This window comes from Apiospora marii (genome assembly GCF_038362585.1).
Source record: "Apiospora marii strain CBS 49790 chromosome Unknown utg000004l_segment0_segment0, whole genome shotgun sequence".
NCBI lineage: Eukaryota > Fungi > Ascomycota > Sordariomycetes > Amphisphaeriales > Apiosporaceae > Apiospora > Apiospora marii.
The window spans coordinates 1109441-1135586 of record NW_027117375.1 but is presented as its reverse complement, the minus strand read 5'-3'; the positions used below and the strand labels follow the sequence as shown (position 1 = coordinate 1135586).

The following is a 26146-nucleotide window of genomic DNA, read 5'->3' as shown; positions in this document are numbered from 1 at the left end:
TACAACGAGAAATATTTCCCAGTAAATGTGCAATCGCCCTAACATGGATGGCCCTCAGTTAACTTGCTTCAAGTGAGCCTGCCCAGTGATCGATGATGTGTTCGTGTGCTCGCCCCCTTCAGCCCTCCCAAACAAACTCCTGCGCGACCTCGCCCTCCCGCTTCAGACCCCTCAGCGCGAAGCCGTAGTCGCCGCCATTGGGCGTGCGCAGCAGCGTGTGGATGTGGAAGCGCTTGGGCTCCTGGTTGGTGAGGAAGACGCCCGAGTGGTGGTCGAACTCGACGACGACGACGGGGCTCTGGACGCGGAAGTAGAAGGGGTCCGAGACGCCCTCGTAGCCGCCGATCCACGAGAAGTAGGTCTCGTGGTACCAGGCGCGGCAGTCGTCGAGCTTGAGCTGCCGCGCGCGGGCGGGGAGGTACAAGAGGTACTGCTCCAGGATTTGGGATACGGTTTCTTGTTGCTCTGCTGACAGCGAGGCGACGACGACGCCTTCGTAGGGTACGACGCGGTTGTCGCGGTAGGCGCCCAGCAGGTGGCGCTGGTCGTCGTGGTTCCAGCGGCCCTTGGGCATCTTGTCGTCCTTCATGTGCTCGTAGGTGCGGGCCGCCGCCTGGTGCTCGGGGGTCAAGCTTTGCATGAGCTGCAGACCCAGTCGCTCCTCCTCGTGCAGGATGCGCGTGCCCTTGTAGGGCCCGTCGTCGATCAGGTTGGGCTCGGCGCCGGTGAACCAGGGGCTCACGACGATCTGGGGCCCGCGCAGGAAGACGGAGAGGCACAGATGGTGACCGTAGAAGCTGAATCCCCAGGGCTGCTCCCGGGCGTCGGGCTCGCCGAAGAGGCAGAAGTTGTAGGAGAACTCGTTCATGACGGCGGGGGCGCCGACGAGGGCGCCGAGGAAGTGGTTGACGCGCATGGCGGCGAGGGCCTTGGCGTATCCCTCGGGGCTGAGGGCGGCCTCGAGCACGGCCAGGACGTCGGCCCGCAGCGGCGGCGCGAGCTGGTCCAGCCGCACGCCCTTGTCCGACAGCAGGAACTCCGGGTTCGACCAGGTGCGCCACTGCGGCGAGTCGATGTGGAACTGCGTCTTCTGCCGCTGGGCGTCCGTCAGCTGGGCCAGCACTTTGTTCGTGGCCTCGGCAATGGCGGCGGTGGGGACGCCTTCGTCGCGGGGCTCGAAGAGTCCGGGGCGCACGTGGCCGTCGTTGGTGACGCCGCGGAAGGGCTCCTGGAGCAGCTTCAGCCAGTGCTGGTACAGAGCGTACAGCCAGGGGGGCCGTTGGTGGTCCACCAGCTCGGCGGCGTGGGAGTAGGCATCGCACTCGGCTATGCGGGTGAAGCGGGGCGTGGCGAGATCGGGAAGGTATTCCCGGAAGGTTTGCGACTCGGCGACGAGTTCTTGCTCAGACGCCATGACGATGTTCAGTCAGTCAAGTACGGTAGTCCCCGCTCGGCGTGCATGAACTAGGACAACGTCCTTTCAGAAATGAAAAAGAAACTCGAAAAAAAAAAAAAAAAAAATGGTCACTCGTGAATCAATGGCCTTCGGCGAAGAAATAGTATTCAAATGAATTTACATGATTTGATATTCAAATTTCGGCCCGGCGGCGGTGGTTCGATCACGGTTATCTCCTTCGGCATGGCGGGCAGCGGGGGTCCTTTTGGTGGTGGTGGGCCTCGCCAATCTTTCTTCCACTTTTGATTGTCCCCCTTGTCTGCCCCTCTCTCCCCATACATAGCGTCTTCGAATGTCACCGACGCGGGGATGACCCTACACATACAATCCAAAACAACCTGTAACTCCTCGGTCGTTGAATTGAAAGCGATCAGTTTGTCTAATCACGGAATCTCATATTCTCCTGCCCGATCGCCAAATGCGATTTGACGAATCAGGTCGCCAAGAGATCGATGCTCCAAAGTGTGTCGCCGGCGATGCACTTGTCGCTGTTTTCTCAATCTCTCGATATTCTACAGTCCCCAGTTGATGCATCCACAAGTCAGCAAGCAGTAGCGTAGCTCCAGCGTGGTAGTTTTTGGATATGAGATCTACTTCGTGCCTAGGCACATGTAGCAATTAATGCAGGCAATCCCCCCTCAATGTCACTTACCCAGATGTGCACTCGGTGCTCAAGATCAGCCCTGTCGGCCAGAACCTCATCAGTCCATTCGAAAAAGCGGCACTGACCCATCGCGCAGTTGAAGAAGAGCCTGCCCGGCGTGGCCTGCGTCGTCAGGTCGGCCCGCACAGGCAGGCCACAATCGCAGGTCATGTTGTTCTCGTAGATGCCTCCCGTGTCCGCCCAGCAGATGAAGCTGCCGAAGCGGTTGTTCCAGGGCCCGCACTCGATGCAGGTGAAGCGCAGACGTCCGGCGTTGAAGCGGTTGCACGGCAAGACCCGCACGCGGTCGACGGTGTCGGTCTGCCCGCATCTGCCGCATCGCACCGCCCGGTTCGGGAATGCAGGGTGCCAGTATCGTGGTCGTGAAGGTGACGGCGGCGACGGATGATGGGGCGATGACGGTGGTGTAAGGAGGCTCCCGCGGCTGGCTCCGGATGACGAAGACTCGGATGACGAGTCGTCGTCGTCTTCTTCTTTCTTGACGGGAGACTGGTCTCGGGGGCGTGCGGGCAACGACAGTAATTTCATACCATCCTCCTCGTCGTCTGGCTCGTCCTTGATTACACGACAAGCTCGCTTCTCTTCTGGCCTTTCAAAGCATTGGGTCTTGGCATTGTCCCCTTCCTCCTCGTCATCGACAGTCAGCTTTCGTTTTCTCCCAGAAGACTGCTCGGCATCCATTGTCTTGCCAGTCTCATTGAGTGATGGTTCAGGTGTCATGATTGATAGGAGATTACAAAACGTAGTAGTGAGGAGGACTTGATAGTAGCAGCTTCAGCAGCACCCAACATACCGGTCTGTCTTCAGAAAGGGGGGTTTCCTTTGCAGGATGATATACTATGTAGTATGAGCGGGTGCCGGGCGGGCAACTGCATAGCAAGGGTGCCCAAGATCGATCCGATGAGCCGATCGTACCATCTATCCTTGGCCCTTCTCCTACATGTCGCATGACCCCTCTCTCAAAATGGCAGCCTACCATGCGAGCAATGAATTATCCTTGCTGTATCGCCAAACACGATAGAACACCGAGGAATGGTCAGCAACACTGGTCTTTCTCAGTGTGTATGCGGATAGCGCGTGCGTCATGTAGAACTGTAATAAGAACATGACTATTCTTATATACGTCTAAACTTTCCAAGCGAACAGCACGTAGGCGCTATCCATTTAAATCTCGACGGTGGTTTCACCCTACGAGGCAGTCGCTGAGCTTTCGGATGGTCTCCGTGCGATCCTCATACTAATATTGCATATTGCATATTGCATGTTATATGGTATTCAAAAGACCAATGTTGAGTATGGGAAAGCTCGCGTTCGGTCTCGTCCGTCCTCCAAGTTTCACGAAACACACCCTTCGGTCGGTGACTCGGTGCGCGTTGGTGCGAGTTGGAATTGCCAAATTTGGTGTAGCTTGCGATCGACCCTCGGCGCTCCGGATGAACGTTATTTGCACTTTGAAGCCGGTACATGACAGTCCGTGGCAGCATTCCGGGACGGGGGGCCCGGGGGAGGGGAGGGGAGGGGAGGGCGGACGTTGAAGACTGCTTGGACGTATCGAAAGCCGGCGAATAACGTAAACGAAAAGCCCCAACCGTTTTTCGGACGTATCTCAAACCTTCAGCTAACATGCAATCCCTTACAGACTTTGTCGCCCAGAGCCTCAAAAACATCACCAAACAAATGTCAGCAGAGACCGAGCAGCTGTAATGAGTAGATAGGTCGCATGAGCTGCTTCGTTGTCATTATTGGTGTTATGTACAGTACAGTTTCTCCATTTTGGTAGACGCCCCATGGATGATAAGAGGTCATGCCGAACACACACGCTCCCGAACACCTGTTCCCAATGCTGTTTAGTCTAGGGCTCGATTCTCTGCCCCTTTTTCAGAGGGAGCCCCCCCTTTCCGTTTTCCCCGAAGAAACCCGCCCATCTAAGGCGAGACCTCCACCGCAAGCGGTAGAAAATGGAACAATAACTAAAAAACAACAAGCACGCTTCTCACTCCCTTATGATACAGTTGTCGTAATATCTCGGCCGTCGCCGTTACCGTTTTCTCGTGTCCTTCCCCTTTTTGGTCTTCCCCTTCTTCTTGTCTTTTGGCAGCTCCAGCGGTGTGCCTTCTAACATGCGCCCCATCGTACCAAGCATGAAATCGTCAATGTTGCGCATCTGTTCGCCCCATGCGTTGAGCTCAACCACCACGGCATCGGCCGATTGCTCGTATAGGCCGAGGTTCGAACGACCGATGCCCGGGGCGGTCGATGCGTCCCGGGTAGCCGGTGTGCCTTGTCTTGTGCTCGATGTGCCCGAAGCGCTAGTAGTAGGGGCCTTGTCGTCGAAGTCGGCCTCGTCCTCCTGGATCTCCTTCTCGGCTTCGTGGGCAGCTGCGACATCTTCACGGTCTTCGGCCTGCTCAAGAACTCGACCAACGGCACGTTCGCCTCCTGTTTCGGCACCTCCTAACACGCGGTCCATGGCATCTCCAACAACGTCTTCCACAGCATCGTCCACGACATCTTTCATGACGTCCTGGACCGTCATTTTGTTGAAATAGTCAGTGGTAAACCCTCCTTCCTGGATGACCACATCGTCCAACATTTGCTTCTGTGAGGCCTTGCGTAGGATGTTGGCCTCGATAGTGTGTTCGGAGATCAGGCGATAGATGTGTACATCGCGGGTTTGACCAATACGATGGCATCGATCCTGGCACTGTTTGTCCATGGCTGGGTTCCAGTCTTGGTCGTAGAAAATAACGGTATCAGCACCAGTCAAGTTGATGCCCAGTCCTCCCGATCGAGTAGACAAGATAAAAGCAAGAATGCGGTCATCGTTATTGAAGCGATCAGTCAGGATTTGCCGTTGCTCAACCTTGGTAGCACCGTCCAGGCGGAGATATTTGTGGCCGTGTATGTTGAGGAACTGCTCCAGAATATCCAGCACCTTGGTCATCTGCGTGAAGATGAGAGCCCGATGCCCGCCGGATTGGAGTTTGCGCAGAAGACGGTCCAAGGCCTGCAATTTGCCGCAGTCGTATTGTAGCAACCGCTTATCAGGGAACTGGATACTTAGGCGCATGCGGGCCTCGTGCCATGGATCGATAGGCGCCACCTTGGGCATAAAAGGGGCATGGCGAACAGGGGCCGCGAGTCGAAGGTTCTCCTCATCAAACACCTGGACGCCCTTGGAGCCCAAGACAAACTGACCGGCATCTCGCGTGATGACCGCGGGCGTGATGCACGCAAATCTGGAGATGGTTTTCTTCATGCTTGCTGCACGTTGGTCTAGATCCAGTACCATGGAGCGCAGAACGGGTGACTCTTCCTCAAACCAGCTCATGATCTTGGCCGGGACTCTGGGGCGTGGCTTGTGTGGCCGCTTGTCGATACCAATTGTCAAAAAGTCTCGCAGGTTTTTGCCATATGTTGGTCTCTGCTGTCGGCGAAGAGCGTTGATGTAGACACAATGTTGTAGTTCCTCGAATCTTCCCCAGCGAGCTGCACTCTCGAGGTAGACGATGTTGGACTCAACAGCAGAAGGATCGAGGTTCGAATAAGCAGACTGAGCCCGTGTCTTTTGAGCCTCTCTCAAGTCCATAAGCGAGCGGTGAGAGCTCAACTGGGAAACCCGGTCGCAAACAGCGCCAGAGAGGTTCTCATAATGGGTCGGCAACAAGTTGAGGAAGTTCAGGCTCACGAGGCTCATCGGATTTGCCGCCAAGAGCTTGTCCTTCACCAGACGATTTGTGAACTCATAGTCGGCAGCCACAGACCCACGCTGCCGGAAGGATGTCATGATCGGACGTTCAACAAACAAATCCGGGTGGTTGCAGACTTTGCGGAGTTGCATAAGGCAGTTGATAACGGATATGTAGTTGCCTGATGCCAGCGCTTCTCGTGTGTCAGTCCGGCCGAGGAACCCGTCGTACAGCTCGCGCTGTCTTCGCGACAGTCGGCAGAACTCGACATGTTCATATTTGGCAGGCATTTGCTTCTCGACATCGGCCTTTAGCCGACGAAGCAGGTAAGGTCGGAGGACCTTGTGAAGCTTGGCAATGATGGCTCGAGCCTCGTCGTCCATCTGCTCCCTGCCACTTTCCAGGATCTGGGACTCTGGCTTGTGGAACCAGTCTTGAAATTCAGCGAGATCCGCGAAACCACCAACTCCATTCTCCGAAGGCATCAAGAAGAAGAGCAAAGACCAGAGCTCCGTCAAATTGTTTTGTAGGGGCGTTCCGGTTAGTAAAAGACGGGCCTGCGTGTTGAATGTCAGCAACGTTTGCCATCGTTTGGACTTGAAGTTTTTGATGTTGTGAGCCTCGTCGAGAATCATGTAGTGCCATCTTCGACGTTTGAAGACTTGCTGATCCTGGAGGACAATCTGATACGACGTGATACAAACGTTCCACATATCGTCCGAGTTCCACCCCAGACGCTTCCTTTTTCGCTCTTCTATACTACCGTAGTATGAGAGAACCTTGAAGCCGGGACACCATTTCTTGAATTCCATTTCCCAGTTGAGCATTACGCTCGTTGGAACAACCACCAAGTGAGGGCCCCAAACTTCGTGATGGCAAGCCAAGTGCGCCAGCAAAGCAATGGTCTGAATCGTCTTCCCAAGACCCATCTCGTCGGCGAGGATACCGTTCGTCTTGTTACGATAAAGGCCCGCGAGCCAGTCCAGACCATAATGTTGATATTCGCGAAGTGTCCCTCGGAGCAAAAAAGGGACTTCAGTTTTGGGTGTGCGGCCTGCCGGCGAGGATGACCTACTAAGGCCGGACTTGACTACCGATGAAGCCGTATCGGCATCTGTGACCTTCGTCTCCGATGTTCTGGGGGACTGGCTAGGGTCCCGACTGCCGGTGTTAGTCACTGCATCTGTGCCGGGGCTGACGTTCGCAGCGACAGGAGCAGTAATAGCTTCGACACTGCGGATCACTGGCGCCTCTTCACCGGCCCCAATCATAGTCAAATCAGCATTCCTCTCCGGTTGTGCGTGTTTGACCGCATCAACAATCTCATTGCCGACGGTCTGAGCATTGAGGGGATCCGGTACTGTTGCCATGGCATTTGGTGTATTGGCTTGGTGCGGGTCGTTGGGCGCATCGACTTGCATTGGCTGTGACTGTGACGTCTCAGCTTCCGTCGTCTGCTGAGGGCCCAGTTGTCCCGTGTTCTCCGGCTGCACCGTCGGGTCTTCATGGCCTGGTTGCAGGTCTAAGGACATATCAGCCGATGCGTTGGATGCGGCTTCAATTCCATTAGGTTGCTCCCCGGCCTCGCTGCGCTCCTGCGGTGGCGCATCTCCCATCTCAACATCGTCGGCGGGTGTGTCCGGTTGTTCTTCGTTGGCATCAGTCTTCAATTTCTTCAACTCAGACTTGCCAAAAAGCAATCCGAGAAGACCTGAGGGTTCCTCCTCCTCTTCTTCGTCGTCCTCATCCTCCGACCCATCGTCGACATCGCTTTCGGAATTCTCATCACTTGAGCCAAGGTCGTCGTCCATGTCGACGGATTCGTCACTTGTTTCGTCTTCGTCGACTCCTCCAGCGCGCGTCTCCTCATCGACGGGGTCCTCCTCTGCGTCCATCTCGTCGCGTGGCAGATCAGGGACATTGGCGTACTTTGCCCTCAGCTGCTCTTGGGTCAACTCGGCATCTGATATGTCCGACTTCGCGTCGTCCTCGTCGTCCGATGAGGTCATATTGTCTTCGTCTCTACCGAAGGTCCTATGAGTATCGGATTCATTATCCGATTGCAAGTCGCCATCAAGATCAGCGGCCGTAGCATCGTCTTTGACTGCGAGGTCTTCTTCATCCTCATCATCCTCGTCTGTAATGTCGTCCTCTGCATCGTCATCCTCTTCAGAAACAATTTCAGAGTCGAAATGGGCACGACGAGCTTGGAGTTTGAGTTCCGACATGTTGACTGCTTCGTTCAGAGCCGCCTTCACCCGTTTCTGTTCAGCGGCCTCCCACTCCTCCAGACGCCTGCGGTTAATTTCGACCCGCACATTTTCCCAAGTGCCAGAGAGTACTTTGGCCACAGTCCTGTACCGCGCTATCCAGGCCTCTCTTGCCTCGGCCTCGATCTGTTCGGCTGTTTTGGGTTGTCTCCGCAGCCATTCGTCTCGACAAGCCTCGGCTAGCTTCCGCGCCGTGGTTCTATGTCGGTGGTGTTCAATAAGCATGAGCTTCCTGAAGTTGGCAGTAGCCTTGAGCAGGTGATCCATATGTGCCCATTGTCGAGGAGGCTCTTCAGCTGTTTCCGGGACAAATGCAGCGCAGGTGACCTCATCGAGTAGGCCACCAGGCTTAGCCTCCTCTTCCACGCGCGCAAGCAGCTTCGCATCTCTTTCGGCCTGCTCGTCGGTGTACGATGGCCCATCGTCGCCCAAGTCCTGCCATCCGCCTTCATGAACGTCTATGGTTGGCGCCTTTTGAAGAAAGTCGGCGAAATCTTCACCCAGTTTGGGCCGGGCTACCGTCTGTCCTGGTAGCACATTGACTTGGGCGGGGTGGACGATGGGCATGAATGCGGACTTGACGCGTAGCCGAATCCTAGTCGGGCGCGCGCTAGAACCATCGTCGTCATCGTAAAGAGGACCTTCTGGGCTGTCGCGTCGGTTACGGGAGCTTCGTCGCGTCCTGGCCGAGGTACGTCTGGATGTGGATGGAGGCGGCGATGGGGATAATTTCCGTCGGCTGGTGGTCCTTGACCCAGTGCCGTTCGTAACGGGCTTCTTCGAAGCACTTTTATTGGTAGAGACTGGGGTTTTGGAGGCTGCTGCCCTGCTGCCGGGAGCAGATCTGAGAGCACCGTTCAAGTGGCCATTTGCTCTAGGAGTATTTGCTTGCTTGGTTTTAGCTGGTGGCGTGGCCTTGTGATCTTGCAGAGCACCTCTAGTGAGCCGCGACTTGGCTGCTGAAGGCGGCGGGCCTGGAGCTGGTATGTTGACGCGGCCAGATCTCCGTTTGCCATTGTCAATGATCCTGGTCGGGCCCTCAGCCTCGAATTTCTTCCAGGGCGGCGACACGGGGTTGGGTTTGCGCTGCTGGGAATTCGGGGGCGGCGTCGACACTCGACGTCGCTTGGCCGGTCTTTCATCATCGTCGAGCTCGGTGTCCGCTTCGTGGTTCAGGCCATTCTGCGTGTCCTGCGGTAATGAGGGCTCTGCAAAAGGGTTTTCCTCGAATTCATCGTCCGATTTTATGGGAGTCAGGTCGGAATCACTGCTATCGCCAGAGGGGTTTTGGACTTTGTGCGGTATATTGGCCGTGTCGAGCTGCAGTTTCTCGTTCTTTACTGCAGCGGGATCGGTGTCGTGGTGACTGGAATTCGAAGTTGCATCGAGGTCGTGTGCGGGAGCAGGCGCAGTGGCAGCAGTTGGAGAAGCATCGGCCATGACGCGGTGGTGCCCAGGGTCTCGGAGGGACAAGAGGGTCTCGAACTCGACGAATCTGGCATTTGGGGAGGCAAAAAATAGGTCTACGAATAGAGAAGAACCGAGAGATTATCACTGCAAAGTCTGGACATGCTCAAGGAACCGTGCCGGTGGTTACGATGGGAAATGTGTTGAAATGCTACTCTCTCAGCTAAAAGTTTGATGAGTGACCCCCGTTGCTCTAGAAATTTTGCGCCTGCTGCCTTGTCGCGCGGATTAGAAGAGCAGAGAAAGGCAAACCTAGCAAAAGTAGCCAGACACGTCTTGGGTGCTGGAGCTAACATCCTCCATCGCTAAAAAGTCCGGGCTGGGGTACTTGCAGTGCAGTACATGGAGGTACCTTATGTTCAATCCCGATTGATAGCACCTGTCTTGGTGGCTGCCAGTGGCTGCTGTGGGCTGTAAACCCGCTGCTGCTATGGATGGAGGGACAAGCTTGGGCCTACCCTTAGGTAAGTTCTGTACAAGTATCAATTGGGGGCCAAACCGAGAGTGGCCCACAAAAGGTATGCACGAGAATGCCGGGGGATAAGTTGAGACAGACAGCCAGAGCCAGCCGGCATAGCCAAGTTGATGCCTGAGGCCACAAGAGAGCTCGCATCCGAACCAAAGCTTGAACCACTCATCGTCAATTCAATTGGATGACCTCAACTTGTTGAACAGCATAACCACCCGCATCACAACTTGGCAGGCATTGAGGCGCGCAAATGGCCACAGTATGTTTCAATTGGACTTGGGTACCGACAACTGTACTGATCCCGACTCTCATAGATGCTCCCTCGTCGAATTGCGCAGGCTTCGGCCCTGCGATCTGCAGCACAGGCTGCCCGACGACTACCCATGATCCAGCGACGATGCTTCCTCCCCAACTCGATAACCGACAAGTCCATCATCGAGGAGAAGTACCCCGACCCGCCCCAGCTGACCGACGCCGAGGACCCGAACATGGTCAGTAATGCAGTCCACGACGCGCATGGTTGCTTTGTCGGCGGGAAACTAACTTAAGCGGGCAGAACGGCGGCTTCATCAACCCTCCTCGGGTCAAGAGGCAGTTCCGCGACCCTCATGCCGACTGGTGGGACAAGCAGGAGCGACGAAACTTCGGCGAGCCCGTGCACGAGGACCATGATGTGCTCGGCATGTTCAGCCCTTACGAATACACTTGGGTCTCGCCCGCGAAGGGTGCCTTCCAGTTTGGCGCTTTTGTAGCCGTCTTCTTGGGTGTCTGCTACGTGGTTGCACAAGTCTATCCCGATAAGCAATCGTATCCCCGGGAGTATGAGGGAGGATTGGAGCGAGAGTTGGGTGGCAAGGGCGCCGTCAGGGTAAGGTCGACAAGGCACCGATCTCTGGATTCTTCATGCTAACTTCACTTATAGGCGAGAGCTCCTGGTGACCCCGAGCCTTACCAGGTTGCTGAGGAGGCCTAAAGTGTACATATTACCGAATTCAGTGCAGTAACAACGGAATTAGACAGAAGATAAAACCTCAACATAAGGCCGCTGAGCCGTCTAAGTAGATGGAACCCTGCTGAGGGAAGCAATTGGTTGGCCGTTAGTCGCATGTGATCTAGTATACTTCTAGAGTCGGCCCCTTCCCTATGTGAAATATAGAGATTGGTACTCTCCATTCTTGATCTCCACGGATAGCATAATCCAGTATGTGCAATACGCCCAGGGACGCATCAAATCAGATGGATCGAAGATGCAGGACCCCTAGGGGTTGGACTTTTTGTTCGCGCTTGGCATCACTCTTCTTTGCCAAAGCAAGAGTGCGTGCCTTCATTTCCACTCCTACTATTCGTGTCGACGTCCAAGTGATACCGCGCATATCGAATCTGAACCACGTCAATCGTGCTTATATCAGAAATCAGTTTGAACAATGGGTACCCAGCAGCCCCGATGGAAGTAATGGCCAGGTCTCTCATTTTGTTACCACTAGAATCCAATCACGCCTGATGAACACATAATGTACATACATCAATACGTGCGGGCATACGTGATCTACCTCCTAGGGAGGTAGTCAGTAGGTAAAAGAGGCATGTACGGTAGTCGATAGAATTCATGGGCCTAGAGGAGGCAGTCACGACCTCCTTTAGCAACATGATTATGTCCGATAAGCGGCGAATGGAGCCCAAAAAGTCTGTGGCTGCCTTCTTCGAAATATGCAAGACGGTTCCCAAAAGGACCTATGCTTTGGAGTTGGCCGAGAACTTCGACTAGACATGCATCATACTGCTCTGGACATAATCCACGCCTTTCTTTTCTAACATTATCGATCTGCCATATTTCAATGTGCAGCATCCGGGTTCTCTGACAAACGCCCATTCAAGCTTTTTGGGTCATCAACCCCTCGTTTATCATCCAGTTTCTATTCTGCCTGCTTTTCCCTGTATTCCGATACGCAGCTCACCTTGGCTCATTCATCACGATGCGTTACGAGGATTGGGATCTTCTTATCTTTCCCCAGGACTCCAAAGTCCCTCTGCAGGAGTTCAAAACACAGTGCCATGTTGTTCATGATCCAGGTAAGATTGCGAATCACGTCGCTGAACATACCCCGGAGTACACTTTAACATAGCATTCCTTGCCTACAGAGTTCGCATTCACCTCTGGGGCCTACGGCTTGCCTACCCTAACCTGCTTCGTGCCCGGCCTTACTGGCGGAACTCCTTTCAACATCTCTCTCCACAATTGGCGAAAGCCTGAAATCAGCCAATACACGAGGAGCTACAGCCAGCATCTGGAACTCGTCAAATGGGAGGCTCGCGTGGTGATCGACGGACGGCTGGTTGCGTAAGTTCATCGCTGATCCTTGGTGATTATCTTGACTAACCAGTGTACGGCTGGTTAGATCATCTTCTTTTGATCAAGGGGCAACATGGCCCCAACTTCTGAGCCGAAGCTTCGAATTCACCAAGAATGGAGAGCTCGAGCCTCTCAAGTTCCCTCACTTCAGAGAAGAGCTTCTACAGCAAAACTACTGGAGTCCTTCAGACGAACTCGGACGCATCAAGATTATCATAAGTGAAGGGTTTCCGCGCGACTCGTTGACAGTTCCAGTCGAGCGTGTGAAGAACATCATCACATTCTCCTTCCAACATGCCCCCGCTGGTAAGTCATTGCCGGACGAAGACTGGTGCATGGAGTATCATCCACTGACCAACCGCTTTACTAGACATCCTGGAATCTTCGGGCATCGCCTGGCCAAACCCAAGTATGTGGTACCGTAGTCCTGCTCAAGCCCAATCGATGCCCGTCCCAACGCAACTGCACAAGGATGGCTCGGAGGCTCACATCCATTCCCCACGCCGGAGCAACGACCATGGCGTTCGCAAGTCGATGTCTTCGAGCCATGAACCTGGTATGGCCGGATGGACAGCTACGCAGACCCGCAGCTTTCTTGGAAATATGCCTCATACGCAATCACTGTTGCAGCGTGGGCTTAAGGGGGGAATCAACAGCAGTATCAACTCGATGGATGCTTTCTACCAGCCCTATTCAGATCCGTCACCACACCTTAGTGATTGGACCTTCCCAAGCCTTGGCCCATTGGGGCAATCTCCAAGTACCCAACAGTCTAAGCTAAGCTCCCGACAGGCGGCAGGACAGAAGGCGTTCAGAAGAAAGCTTACAAGCTCAGACGCCAGCATGCCTGACTATATAAGTGACGCAGACAGTACTTCCCGGTATATGGCAGGACTGCAGCAGACAGGATCTCACGCCCATAACTCGAGTAGCACCATGGTCAATGGAGATGCTGAAAACGGCTTGCAGCATCCAAAGGCGCCAAGCAATACGCCAAATTCACTGTCTGCACGGGGATTTGTCAACGACGCGCCTTCCAACGATCTATTCGTCAATTCAGCCAAGGCAAGCCGCTTCCCACCGGAGCTAGCGACATCTCTGACACAGTCATTACTGAATCAGCCGTGCCCTCTTCCTAACCAAGCTGGTACCCCGATGACAGCGCCAGGTGCTGAGGTCAAATCTCGAAAGGAAACCCGGCTGGGAGTCAGCCGTCCGGATAGCAGCGCCCCAAGCCTTCTTGATCATCTGGACATGCGCAAGGTCTCCCAGGCTGTTTTTGGAAACCCGTCCGACAGCTTTGGCCAAAGCCAGGTATATGAGAACGGAGAGAACAGCAGTCGCGAGGCAAGCTCTGGTACTTCACCTCAGCCAAGCTCACGTACTTTTTCGGGAGTCTTCAGTCAGCGTTCCGGTTCGGGCAGTGACCTTGCCAAGAAGCAAAACAATACCAGCAGTTTCACTCACGCTGATGTAGAGGTCAGCACGCCGACTAGTATGGGCAAGATTGGTGATGTCGGCCTACTGGGGAGCGGCAAGGGGATCAAACGGACCAGACACTTGACTCCTACCGGATTTAATGTTGACTAAGATGCACCTCGCAGCACACCTCGTGTCAGAATCGGGTTTGGGGAAGCAATGACAAACTGAATGATCGCCCAAGCCTCCAGGACTCTCCTCGACCCCCTTTTATCAATTGCATATGGCTGCTATTCAATCAGCATACCTTTGGTGTCGCAGCCTATGGAGAATTATCAACATGAGCCAGCACCCATTACTTGAAGAGGCTGCGAAGTGTGCATTGCCTCTGCGGTCAAGGTTTATTCCAATTACTACACCCGCACAATACGGTCTGGCCATTAAATTGTTTTGAAGTGTACTTGGTTCTTTGGAGTTGTACGTAGAGGTTTCGCTGCGAGAAACATGTCCTCCATTTTCTGTTTATCTTAGGTGGCGTCTCCTTCTCCATCAATTAAATCATTCATCAATGCTGGTCTTTGCCTGCTTCGAGTCCGAGAAATTTTGCCAGCAGCCAAAAGAAAGAAGGCCTAAGCTCGTACCGATCATCAAATGGGTGCGTGTTATGTTATGATAAATGACCGATCGTCAACAACAAATCAGCCTTCTGATTTCAAGGGTTTCGGTCTTGTGGTTTAGTGGTATAATTCTCGCTTAGGGTTCACCCTGATGCTTCATGCGAGAGGTCCCGGGTTCGATCCCCGGCAAGACCCTTCTTTTTATATTTTTCGGCTCTGTTTGTTTACTTGGTTCAAACAAGGTTTATATACAATTTTCTCCTTTTGTTCAGCATAGTGTCTTTCCTATAAGAGTAAAATGTTGTCAGTCTTGCTTACTGAAGTATAAATGCAACACGTAGGTATAGTAATTGTGGGGTAGTGTTTCTTGCTCAGGTTGGTCGGTGTTAGTACTTAGAAGAGCTCGGCTTCGCAGCTCGCATAAGCTTATCCGACAAGCTTGAGTCGAAATGACGTTGCCTGATCGATCACGGTCCTGGCCAAGCGACCTCTTCCCGGCTGGCCACAGGACACGCTTGTATTTTCAACGTGCTTTACGAAGAAAACGTCTCCTACCGCCATGTTTATAGCTAAATATTTGGTTCATCGGCATTTACAGGGTGAATTGCATACTCCGTTATCCTGTGACCACTTCGTACGCCCAACCGGTCATTTCTTCCTTGCCCTCGCCTAATCGCATGTATACATTGAATCTCCCCGGACGATGGCAGCTCCTGGTGGGGACATCGGCAGTGACGCACTATTGTCCGTCTCTGGCGTTCGGAATCTTCGCAGCTGTCAGATATGCCGGACGCGCAAAATCAAATGTGATCGTCAACAGCCATGTTCAAACTGTGCCCGAGCTGAGGCAGCCTGTGTGTATCCTTCGGGCCGGGGGCGAGCCCCGAAAAGACCTCGGAAGGTGACAGAAAGCTACGTGGCCGACAGGCTATCGCGCCTTGAGGCTGTCATTCGGGAGTTGGACACTCGTTCCCATCCGAAAGGCTTGGTCGCCAAAGGCAAAGACATCGACAAGCCCGAGACCTCGGCAGCATCGGGCGTGAGCCAAGGGCAGTCGGACACGGATCAGTCTGCCGACGAAAGGTTCAGTCGGCTCATGGTCCGCGAGCAGACAAGTTATTACGTTAATGACAACGCTCTCTGGGGCAATCTAGCTGACGAGGTATGTCTTCCCCAGCGGAACGGTTTGCACTACTAGTAGATATATCCATTGATTACCAACATTATGGCAGGTTGAAGAACTTCGGGAAATGCTGCTAGACCCGGGCTCTGATGATGAAGGTTTGAATTCGCCCACGGTAGGGGGCTCGAATTCGACCTCTTCCTTTTTGGGCATGAACGCGGCAATCTTGGGATATCGCTCAGTCGCGCACTCCCTACACTCGTTGCACCCTCCGCTAGCTCAAGCAGTGACGCTGTTCAGAGTGTTCACGGAAAACGTAGCGCCAATGGTTCGCATCTTCCACTTGCCCACCCTCTCAAGAGACTACTGGGATGCGCTTGCCTCCCTCGACTCCATTGGCAGAGACACGGAAGCTGTCCTCTTCACCGTCTATTACACGGCTGTCATAAGCATTTCTCCTCAGAGATGCATGGAGATTCTGGGCATGCCACGGGAACAGGCGGTCATGCAGTATCGATTCGCCGTCGAGCAGTCCCTGGACCGGGCGGACCTACTCAATACACAGAGCACAACTCTGCTTCAAGCAGCGACATGCTTCGTATTGGCGTTGCGCAACGAGGATGATTCCCGCACACCGTGGTCGCTGGCCACTCTCATATATCACACCGCGCAGACCATGGGCCTGCACCGTGATGGGACACGGTTTGGGCTCAAGCCCTTCGAAACGGAAATGCGCCGCCGGCTATGGGTAAGCAAGCCACTCTTGTGAACGATCCGCTAGAATTCCGGGGTAGTAGTATATGTACCTGATATATGCCACTTATTATCTGCTGACATGGGACATTATAGTGGCACATTTGTCTGCTAGATAATCGATCGTCGGAATACCACGGTTTCGAGCCAATTGTGAACGACCGGGCGTTCGATACCAAGCCACCTTTGAACATCAACGAGAGCGATATCGAGCCAAACATGCCGGAGTTCCCTGCCGAGCGGGAAGGATTCACCGAAATGACTTTCTGCCTGATCCGAGTTGAATCGATGAAGGCTGCATGGAAATTATTTCGAAAATCTGCTGCGTCGTCCGAGGTCAAGGGGCACGTAGGAGAGGATGTGCTATCGCGCGAGCAGCGCGATACTCTGTTGAAGGAGCTGGAGGAGACAATTCAGAGCAAATACTTGCGCCACTGCGACCTCTCTGATCCCTCTCAATTGATTGTATCCCTGACACCGCAGCTGATCTTCAAGCGATTATGGTTGATGATCCATGCCCCACTCACCACCATTCATGATAGAAGCAAGCCGTCGCAGGTTCCCGGGCAGCATGACGCAAAGATTCGGGACCAGCTCTTCCGCACATCCGTCGAGATCTTGGAGTTGTCCAGCCGCTTACTCTTGGACCCACTCCTGACCCCGTGGCACTGGCATTCCCACACGTATATCCAGTGGTCTGCCGTCGCGCTTGTGCTCTCGGAGCTGTGTGCGCGCCCGCCCTCTGCCGACTGTGACCGCGCGTGGGAGTGCGTGCAGAAGGCCTACGATGTCTGGAAGCTGAACCAACGGGCGCAGAAAGGCACGCTCTGGAGGCCCATCCGGAGGATGATGGCCAAGGCCCGCTACGTGAGGGAGATGCAGCAGGCGGGGCCCAAGGAGCGAGGCCAGCTCGGCTCGGCAGCACAACTGAACGCTTCATCAACAGCAGTGCATCCTGCAATTCTTGCGGCGGCAGGAGGAGGCACGGATTCGACGCCTTCTTCTACATGTACAGCAGCGGAGGACTCGCGGCTCGACAGTCCGACGTTTCTCAAAGATTTGGGTGTTTTTGGTGAGATGTTTGGAGAGCTGTTCTCGATGGACCTTTCAGAGGACCTCTTCAATACCGGCATGGGCCAGTTCTGATCCCGAAGAAACACTTATTACAATAGCCCAATCAATGGAGCTTCCAGTGTCGTTATCTGAACCCCTGTCGGGATTTCATTCAATACGGCTTGGGGTTCTGCGCCAGAAGTCCACTCATCCCGGAACCCAAGCACCAAGGGTCCCATGAGCTTGCAGAGTAAAGAAGCTGCAAGAGGATTAATACGAGCCACTATGACCACCCCCGCTTCCTAATAATGTTCTCGAAGCCAAGCTCAGCAGGTTGTCATCTGCAGTAAGAAGACGGGAACGAGCTGTGGAATGTTTTCGGGGGGCTGCTGACTCACGCATTTGCCCCGGGGACGATGGCGCGCTGGAGACGAAATCGACTCTTGCCGAATTCAGGGTTCTCTTGAACGTTCGCGCAACCCACAACTTCCACCTACTGTCTGTGCCCCTCGCGCCTTGTTCTCATGTTGGCCGAAAAGAAAAAGTTGCGGTGTCCTTCCGCTGCGGATTGCACGTGCTCAGCTGGAGGTTACATCAGCCCCAAGTTCCAGTTGCAGGGGCAGGGGGCACTCTGTTCAATTGGGCCTCAAATCAAACAGACCCTGGTCCCTGAACCCTGACGGGAACCATATCAGAATGCAGAGCCGACCTACAGGCGAGATTGGTCGCGAGTTGATAACCCAAGTTACCTGGTATGCTTACCTACGTGTACAAATCAAAACACCGACATGTGCTAGCACTCCTGCAGCATAGCATGCACGTCATGTCATCATACCAGGAGTACGTCAATCTCGCTTGCCAACTGCCAAGACTGCCCACGCCATGCATGTCTTCTATCCCCGTTCCTTCGATGCGGTGGTTGCCATTCGGATTAGTTGATTTCGGAACACACACACACACCATCGTAACTTCACGCTCCCCAACTCGTGGTGATGCATGTATGGGATGCTTTCCAAAAAATACTGGGCTCGCGTACGGTGCATTTGGGATTCTAGTTACACGGGCGAATGCATTATATACACATAAAACATGACCAAGTCCATCGTTTATTCATAACGCTCTCTCCATCTCCCTCCGTTCTATCCTCTCAACAGAAGCTTAGAACATCAGATACACTGCCATCGCCGCAATAATAAATCCAAGCTTGGCACCCTCGGCGTTAGCACCGCTCGTGGTGGGAGCGTCGGTGGGGTAGGAGGACCCTGAGGAGGGCACGGCCGAAGCAGGGCCCGAGGCGGGAATGGTGGCGGTGGCCGTGTTGGCCGGGATGGAGGACAGGACCTCGGTGGTGGGCGCGGTGGCCTCGGGCAGAGGCGCCGTGTGGTACTGCGAGTTGGTGTGGTAGTTGGCGGGCTTGGTGACGGTCGTCGGGTCGGCGACGTACGACGAGGCCGGGTAGGCGGTGCCGACGGAGCTGACGGCGGCGCTGGTGGTGGTGGCGGCGGTGCTGACGGCGGCGGACGAAGAGATGATCTCGACGGAGGCGGTGGTGACAACGGTGGTCGAGGTGCCGCTGGTCACGGTCGTGACGACGGACTTGACGGTGGAAGAGGGAGCGACAGTCGAGGTCGGGCCGGTGGTGGTGGTGGTGCTGGGCTTGCTGCTGGGCTTGCTGCTGCTGTTGTCCTGGTGGTCCCGGATCTTAGCCTGAACGTACTCGGCCGCCTCGTTGGTGTAGAGGTCGAAGTAGTTCAGGTGGCTCTCGACGTTGTTGCCGCCGGCGCAGATGGGCTCGTCGCCAGCGCAGTAGTCGCGCCAGACGGAGGCGTAGTTGGCGGCGTTGGCCAGCTGCTGGCTGTTGCGGGGGTACAGGCCCCACTTGTCGGCGCCGTCGAGGTAGTTGTAGGGCTGGAAGGCGGTGTGGCGGACGTCGCCAAAGGTCAGGATGGCGGCGACCTGCTTGCCGGCGGGGCTGTTGATGTCCAGGTTGGGGGTGGGCTCCTCAACGCAGCCGTTGAAGTAGGTGCCGCCGCCGCCGCCGAAGATGTCGCCGACGACGTGGGCGCCCTGGGAGTAGCCGCTGACGACGAGCTTGGTGCTGGGGCAGCGCTTGTTGTAGGCGATGATCTGGGCGACGCCGTTGGTGGAGCCCTCGTGGACGGCGCCGCAGTACTCGTCCGACAGCATGTTCTGCATCTGGATGTCCTCGTAGTCGCACGACGACAGCCCGCTGCAGATGGCCGTCACCAGCTTGCCCTGCCGGCCCGGGTACGGCTCGTTGTTGCCCTTGCCCAGGAAGATGTGCGTCTCGGCGCAGGTGGTGGTGGTCTGCTGGCGGGCGGCCAGGGGCACGCTCGCGGCGCTGGCGGCACCAGCCAGGACGGCGGCGCGCAGGACAGAGGTGGTAGAAGGCATGATTAGTTGTGGGGAGGTTGATTAAGTAAGTGCAATTAAGTAAGTAAGTATGAGACGATTTGCTGGTGGAAAAGCGAGAGGCCAACGCGGGTATATATGGTGTGTATAAGCGACTATGTCAACTGGTGTTGGTGGATTAAGCGAGTGACTGGGTGGTTGGACCGCAGAGGTGAGGGTCGAGAAGATGGAGAAAACCAAAGTATTAGATAGTATAGTATATGAACTAAGGACACTCGTATTAATGGGCTTGACCGATGTACTGTTCGCTGCTGGAGCAAAGAGAAGATCTTCAGAACGTCGACCCGAGAAACACGGCCCTTTTTCATCGATGTCGACACGGCGCAGCAACCAGCAACACGGCCGGTAACACACGAGACACCACACGCAGGCACGGCCGGAGCAGCTCAAGATAGCATGGCGCTTCAGGGGTCATCGCTGTAAGCTGCACGGGAGTGGATCTCGTTCATTTCTGTCACGCCCACAAAGATTGCCCTTTTGGTGGAGATTCGTGAACAGACAAGAGACCCGTTTTCTAAGGCGGCGGCATCCCAGGCACCCGGCCAGATCCGGGCATATGGCCGCCGGTGAAGACAGTTGAAGACAATGAGCGACACCACTCGCTTACATACACCGCAAACCGGTGCTCAACCTGCCAATCCGCGACTGAGATCCTGCCCAGCTGCTGGCCAGCCCTGCCCGTTGGCGAACCCTCGGCCAGGCGCCCTAATACAGTTGCTTTTGTCGATCTCGGGCTGTTTACCACTTTCGCATTGGCGAGAAGAAGAAAGAAAAAAAGGTCGACTGATAGGAACCACAGAAGAAGTCTAGCTGGTTGGCCCTACAGTACCCTGGCCTCGTATCGAACCCCAGATCCACCCTTCTATCTAAAATAAATCCCTCCGTCGCGTGAGAGGGAAAGGGCCGCCAGTTGAACTCCTCGCCCAACACCAACACCAATATGTACTCGCGCACACCCCATCTCGGTGCGACGTTGCTGTGCCGCCGTGCCGGAAGGAGGTCCCTCGATTAGGCAGGCTGTGTAGTCGAACTACCCACGACGACTGCTGCCGTTGCAACCCGTAGGAAGGAGAAGGTGGAGCGCGTGTTGGTGATGTGGTAGCAGTGGTTCGATATCGTCTGGGGTTTTCCTTAGGCAGCACGAAGATCCCTATGTGCCTTTACTTCCATACAGGCGCGAATGCGTTTTGTTGTTTGGGGCAGCTCTTGGTCCGCAGCCGTCACGACACTAACTGCAGGCTCGCTCGGTCCCTTGCAGTGCAGCATGGGAGATTTCTGAATTTCGATGCATTCCATACAGGGGATCTATCGGACCATGCATGCACGACACAGGAGATGTGTGTGTGTGTCGCAATCTGCTCCAGGAAAGCCTCTTGATTGGCTGCAAGACGTGCCTCTTTTGCGAGACCCCGTGGACCAGCCAACAACCCCGGCCAAGCTTCTACAACTATTTGCTGCCTGTGGTACCTGACATTAGCTTTCTTCCACCCATTTACTCGGTCAGCTCGCTTCTGTCATTTCTCCTGGGTTCTCGACCCCGCTTGCTTGGGCAACGATGGATGATTGCGGCCTCCGTTCCGCAGCCGTAGCTTGGCGAACCGTCATGATTGCAGCGACCGACAACAGCAGACAGCCACTACGGCCACCTCGGATGGAAAAGGACCCCATGGACTCGGATCTGGTGCCCGAGAGGAGGCCTTCAAAACTGTGCTGCAGTTTCTCGTCTGACATCATATGCCACTTCACGATGATAGCTCTTATCATTAGGTCATGTGGTGAAAACCTTGTATACAACATCCCTTGCTCGGCCCACCCCGGACAACGCCTAGCTGGGCTACTATTTTAGTCTGACAGTTTTCTTCGGCTCCACCTTCTATCTTGTACTAGCAACGGGGTTCCAAAAGCTTCGTCAAAGAACAAAGTCTAGTGGTACAGTTCCAACGACTAGGGCCCAGACTAGCAACGCTTCTGCCGACTAACACGCTTACTCATTCTATATCAGCATCAGACATAGAAGGTCCATATCGAAACCTACCTAGGCAACGGCACAGCCCAAACAGGAGATCCAGAACGTATCACCACTTTGGCACCCGCGATTGGTGTTTTTCCTGCCTTTAGCTCTAGAGACGTGCTCAAGCTGAGGATGGCCCGAGGTTATGTCCAGGTGTTGTTATTTATAGACACTTGGACGAGCAGAAGTGCGGCCGGTCACGAAAGTTCCAAATCAGGGGCTAAGCATCATCTCGGTTGGTGGAAGATTCAGATCATTTACGTCACTTGCGTTCAGCTGGGTGAGGTCGCGGTAGCGGTAGACTCACTAATTAGTTCCTCCAAGATCGGCATTGAACAATGAGGCCGGAATGCTAACTCGCAGAATAGATCACTGTCCCTTCTCCAATAACGTGAAAATTACGACATGAAAGCTACCAGGAAACTCCATACCAATTATGTCCGGTGGAGGTTTCCTCCAGCGGTGTCAAAATTTTTCCCATGTGTGTGGATGAGCCCCTGAATCTGGTAAACATGTTCAGCTTCGTTCTGCATCCACATCCACACCCATCTGGCCTACATATGTCACTATGGCTCACATACACTGTACCAATTGAGCCCTCTTCTGGTATTTTCATTTGTAAAAGGTCGACATGCGGTACTTGGTCTCGCCTCGATACTGCTCCAGCTCCTCCAAGGCCTGCCTGCCCTCGCGTTGGATCGTCTCGCCGATCTCTGCGGAGCGGGGCGTGATGCTGCACTCAAACGGCTGCGGGCGCCAGTTGAGTCCGTTTCTGCGTTGAGTAGCAAGCAAGTAAGTAAGTGTTTGATTTGTCAGTACCTAGTCAGCTGTTGTGCCCATTGGGCCGGGTGCTTTGGTTATTTCGATCGTCCGGTTCCCAACTTACGTGTAGTCGTTGATATCCACTTCCACCACGCTGCCGTCGGACCGCTTCGCCTTCTGGATTCGGAAGCCCCAGAGGATGCGCGCAATGGTGATCCAGGTCCCCTGCTCGGCCAGGGCCTGTCCCGAGCAGACTCTGCGGCCCCATCCGAATGTCATGTAGCCTCGCTCGCCGGGGAAAGGGCGGCTGTCAGGGCTGTCGGCCAAGAACCGCTTGGGGTTGAAGCGGTCGGGCTCGGGGAACTCTCGCTCGTTGTGATGGATGGCCCAGACGTTGCCCTGGATCCAGGAGCCCTTGGGGATCAACCAGCCCTTGTAGTAGTCGTCTTGGGTGGGCGCGTGGGGCTGGCCGCCGATGATGGCCACGGAGCGCCAGCGGAAGACCTCCTTGACAAAGGCCTTGACGTACGGCAGGCTCTCCTCGTCCTCCCAGGCCGGGCTGCGGTGCGGCCCGACGACGCGGTCCAGCTCCTCCCACGCCGGCCCCAGCGTCTCGGGGAAGGCGCAGCAGGCGAGGACGAAGGTGATGAGGGTGCTGCTGCTCGTGTCGGAGCCGGCGCCGAACAGGTTGCCGGTGAGGGAGGCGATCTCCTCGACGCCCAGGCGCTGCTCCTCGCTCTCGGCCAAGATGCGCTTGACGAAGGAGTCGTCGTGGCCCTCCTGCGCGCCCGCCTCGGCCGCGAGCGCGTAGAAGAAGTGGCGGCCGCGCTTGCGGCCCAGGCCGTGCTTCCAGGGCGCGACGGCGTTGGGGAAGCGGGCCAGGGCCGGGAAGGTCTCCATGAGCATGGGGAAGGTCTTGCCGGGGACGTTGAGGTCGGCGGCGACGTGCATGGCGGCGATGACCTCGGTGATGATGGGGTCCTGGCTGGTCTCGACGCGGCGGCCGAAGGCGATGATGGACACGACGCTCGTCGCGTACCGCTCAAAGTGCTTCACGTAGTCCCCCGGCCGCCGCAGCAGGTCCAGCGCCACCACCCGGCTCTCGTCGTTCTGGAAGGCCCGGTACCGCCGCACCGCCTGCACCCCCACGCCCTGGTGCATCAGCTTGCGGTGGGCTCGCCACCGCTCGCGCTGTGCCGGGGTCGTCGTGTACATGTTGAGGAAGTTGCTCTGGCCCGCGCCCAGCTCGGCGAAGACGACCATCCGCGGCCGCGATGAGTAGATGCCCGCTTTCTTCTCGAACAGGTCCGAGGCGGCCCAGGCATCACAGATCCAGATGGTGGGGTTTCTGCAAAACCAATTCGCCAAGCATCAGTCCCTGTTGTCGTTCCAGGCTCTCGGGGGTCCGCTTCGTAACTTACCTCCCTACCCATATCGTGATCAGCTGCGCATCGTACTTCTTCGACAGCTCTTCAAACCAGAACCATGGCTTGGTGTCGGGCAGCATGAATGTGTTTCCCACAATGGGCCATGGCCGTGGCCCCGGGGGCTTCTCCAAGTCAGCAGATGTACAACAGATCGATCCAGTCCGGACGTCTTGCAACTCACTCACCAGCTTTGATCGCAGCCATAGCATATACCCATAGTCCACAAAGAGCCCAAGCAACGCCAGCAAAATGGCGCCGGCCGCATAATGGGCCAGGTCGTTGCCGGCCCTCGGCGAAGATGCCGCCGACCCATTGCTTAGGTACTCGAATAACCTGTCAAACAACATTGTAGCCTGCCAAGCTTTCTCCCAGTAAAACAACTGTGATCAAACCAAAGCAAACATGAGTTCAAGACGGAGGAAAGTCGATGTGCGGATCGGGCATATTTCTGTGCTCCCACCCCGGCGTAATTACCCCAGATTCCGGCTGGTGGAACTTCTCCTCACGAACTATGCATAGCACTGGGGTAATTCAACGCTCGGCATTTACCCCCCCCCCATCTCCTATTGGCTGCAGAGTATGGCCCCGTGACGTGGGGTATGCAACCACTCTTATCGTTTCTTGTATATAGTATGCAAAGGGGCTAACCACATCTATCACGGCCACTTGGCATTTTTATAGAGACCTCCACCTTGCTTTCTCTTTCTGGAGAAATGGGTATAGATTTGAGCAGGAAATTGGCTTCTAGAGGGTCTGAGAGTTTCAGTGCATGGTGTTGACAGTCAGAAAGTTAGCAGTGGAATAGCCAGTAAACCAGCAGCTTGCCTACATGCATTTTATTTCGGTTCGTTGTATCATCCTTGTTATGTTCGTTGGCTGCTCATGTGTTTCTGTTTCATGCTCAACCTCACAGTGGGTAACGACTCTTACCTCTAGCCTCAAAAATGACTTCTGGCGTCATGATCTTCGATAATCAACAGGGGGATAGACCGGCTTTTCAGCTGTCCCTAGAGGGCCGGAGTCCTAATGTAACCATCAAATCGTTCATAGTTTGTCGAAAGCAGGAGTACCGGAAACTGTCTGTAGTTATCAACACGAGACGCAGGGGGTCGATCCATGGGTGATTGGGTGAAGACGGCATCGAATTAGATTCAAAAGGGGGGAGATGCGTGAAAGTAATACGACTGCACCGAGGAGAGGACAACTGGAAAAACAAAGGAAGATCTGGAATCTTCCTAAAAGAAGTAATCAAGAATGGCTTACCTGGAAACCATCAAATCAGTTGGTACGCCCGAAGAAAATAGAACTGAAACTGCCTGGCGTATGGGAGATAGTCGAGAGCAAAGGGTAGAAGCTGGGTTACTGGATAAACTGAAGATATCAGATACCAATGGCAGTGACGGCCGGCGAAGACAACCAATTACTTCACTCGTGCAATGCAACAGTTTGTCGTACAGCATGGACTGCCCCCCGTCAGTGGTACTGCATAAGCAGTTGGCTGATAGGGGGGACTTGTAGAGGTAGTCATAACTCCAAACAACAGACAAATTTCCAACAACCGCGGTACTTTCGAGCAGGGCTTGGGTGGTACCAAGCAACGCTGTAAGAATCTACTGCACCCACGTTGTTCGTTCATTGATATCGGAGAGAGGACCTGAGTTCGAATCCGAATCAAATCTGCGAGTATGGGCAACCTGCTAACCACAAACCGCACCGCCGCCGAGCTGCCTGGGACGTGCTCTGACTTTAGTTAGTAATCGTGCTCTGCTTTCTAGACCTATCACGTTTTTTTTTTTTTTTTTTGCTATTTTGCGTTCTTTTGTCTTGATATTTTGGAGATATCTGGCTGGCTTTTTGGTTGGAAACCTTTCGAACGAGTAAACAGAACACACAAACAACTTTACTTGTCAACGCCCTCAAGATCTACTACTTAAACGGGACTTTGCAAGTAGTCAAAAGCCTTAACAACAAGCAATTTCCCAACACTTGCGTGACTCCAGTTGGGCCAGGCTGGCGCACTTGGCGAAAGATTGGAATTACTGCAACGGGTTATTTGCGGTATTGGACCACGTACTAGCCATGCAACGCACCGCCCCAGATAACCCTTCTGCTTGCTTTCTAGAGGTATTGCTCAATCTTTTGCTCTTTTTGAAGATTCTCATGGTCTTTTACCTGATGATTCG

At 54.7% G+C, this 26146-nt stretch overlaps 8 protein-coding genes across 8 annotated transcripts; 3 read left to right on the top strand and 5 right to left on the bottom strand.

Annotated features, from left to right (window-relative positions):
- Nucleotides 1-118: 118 nt before the first annotated feature.
- Nucleotides 119-1414, bottom strand: PG985_006294 (uncharacterized protein; the record flags this gene model as incomplete). The annotated part of the gene is made up of 1 exon (XM_066826063.1): nucleotides 119-1414. The coding sequence occupies one exon, from the start codon at nucleotides 1412-1414 to the stop codon at nucleotides 119-121; it is 1296 nt and encodes a 431-aa protein (XP_066685670.1).
- Nucleotides 1415-1997: 583 nt separating this feature from the next.
- PG985_006293 (uncharacterized protein) lies at nucleotides 1998-2840 on the bottom strand (the record flags this gene model as incomplete). Its single annotated transcript, XM_066826062.1, has 2 exons — nucleotides 1998-2057; nucleotides 2109-2840. The coding sequence occupies 2 exons, from the start codon at nucleotides 2838-2840 to the stop codon at nucleotides 1998-2000; spliced, it is 792 nt and encodes a 263-aa protein (XP_066685669.1).
- Nucleotides 2841-4158: 1318 nt separating this feature from the next.
- Nucleotides 4159-9519, bottom strand: PG985_006292 (helicase swr1; the record flags this gene model as incomplete). The annotated part of the gene is made up of 1 exon (XM_066826061.1): nucleotides 4159-9519. The coding sequence occupies one exon, from the start codon at nucleotides 9517-9519 to the stop codon at nucleotides 4159-4161; it is 5361 nt and encodes a 1786-aa protein (XP_066685668.1).
- A 746-nt stretch (nucleotides 9520-10265) lies between these two features.
- Nucleotides 10266-10988, top strand: PG985_006291 (NADH dehydrogenase (ubiquinone) 1 beta subcomplex 8; the record flags this gene model as incomplete). Its single annotated transcript, XM_066826060.1, has 4 exons — nucleotides 10266-10274; nucleotides 10330-10506; nucleotides 10572-10883; nucleotides 10938-10988. 4 exons carry the CDS (start codon nucleotides 10266-10268, stop codon nucleotides 10986-10988), a joined length of 549 nt encoding a protein of 182 aa, XP_066685667.1.
- A 1000-nt stretch (nucleotides 10989-11988) lies between these two features.
- On the top strand, nucleotides 11989-13955 carry PG985_006290 (NADH dehydrogenase (ubiquinone)-like protein; the record flags this gene model as incomplete). The annotated part of the gene is made up of 4 exons (XM_066826059.1): nucleotides 11989-12085; nucleotides 12155-12353; nucleotides 12412-12671; nucleotides 12736-13955. 4 exons carry the CDS (start codon nucleotides 11989-11991, stop codon nucleotides 13953-13955), a joined length of 1776 nt encoding a protein of 591 aa, XP_066685666.1.
- Nucleotides 13956-15104: 1149 nt separating this feature from the next.
- PG985_006289 (uncharacterized protein) lies at nucleotides 15105-17423 on the top strand (the record flags this gene model as incomplete). Its single annotated transcript, XM_066826058.1, has 3 exons — nucleotides 15105-15563; nucleotides 15634-16272; nucleotides 16374-17423. 3 exons carry the CDS (start codon nucleotides 15105-15107, stop codon nucleotides 17421-17423), a joined length of 2148 nt encoding a protein of 715 aa, XP_066685665.1.
- Nucleotides 17424-18488: 1065 nt separating this feature from the next.
- PG985_006288 (carbohydrate esterase family 5 protein) lies at nucleotides 18489-19745 on the bottom strand (the record flags this gene model as incomplete). The annotated part of the gene is made up of 1 exon (XM_066826057.1): nucleotides 18489-19745. The coding sequence occupies one exon, from the start codon at nucleotides 19743-19745 to the stop codon at nucleotides 18489-18491; it is 1257 nt and encodes a 418-aa protein (XP_066685664.1).
- Nucleotides 19746-22386: 2641 nt separating this feature from the next.
- On the bottom strand, nucleotides 22387-24310 carry PG985_006287 (uncharacterized protein; the record flags this gene model as incomplete). Its single annotated transcript, XM_066826056.1, has 3 exons — nucleotides 22387-22546; nucleotides 22661-23884; nucleotides 23958-24310. 3 exons carry the CDS (start codon nucleotides 24308-24310, stop codon nucleotides 22387-22389), a joined length of 1737 nt encoding a protein of 578 aa, XP_066685663.1.
- Between the last annotated feature and the right edge of the window lie 1836 nt (nucleotides 24311-26146).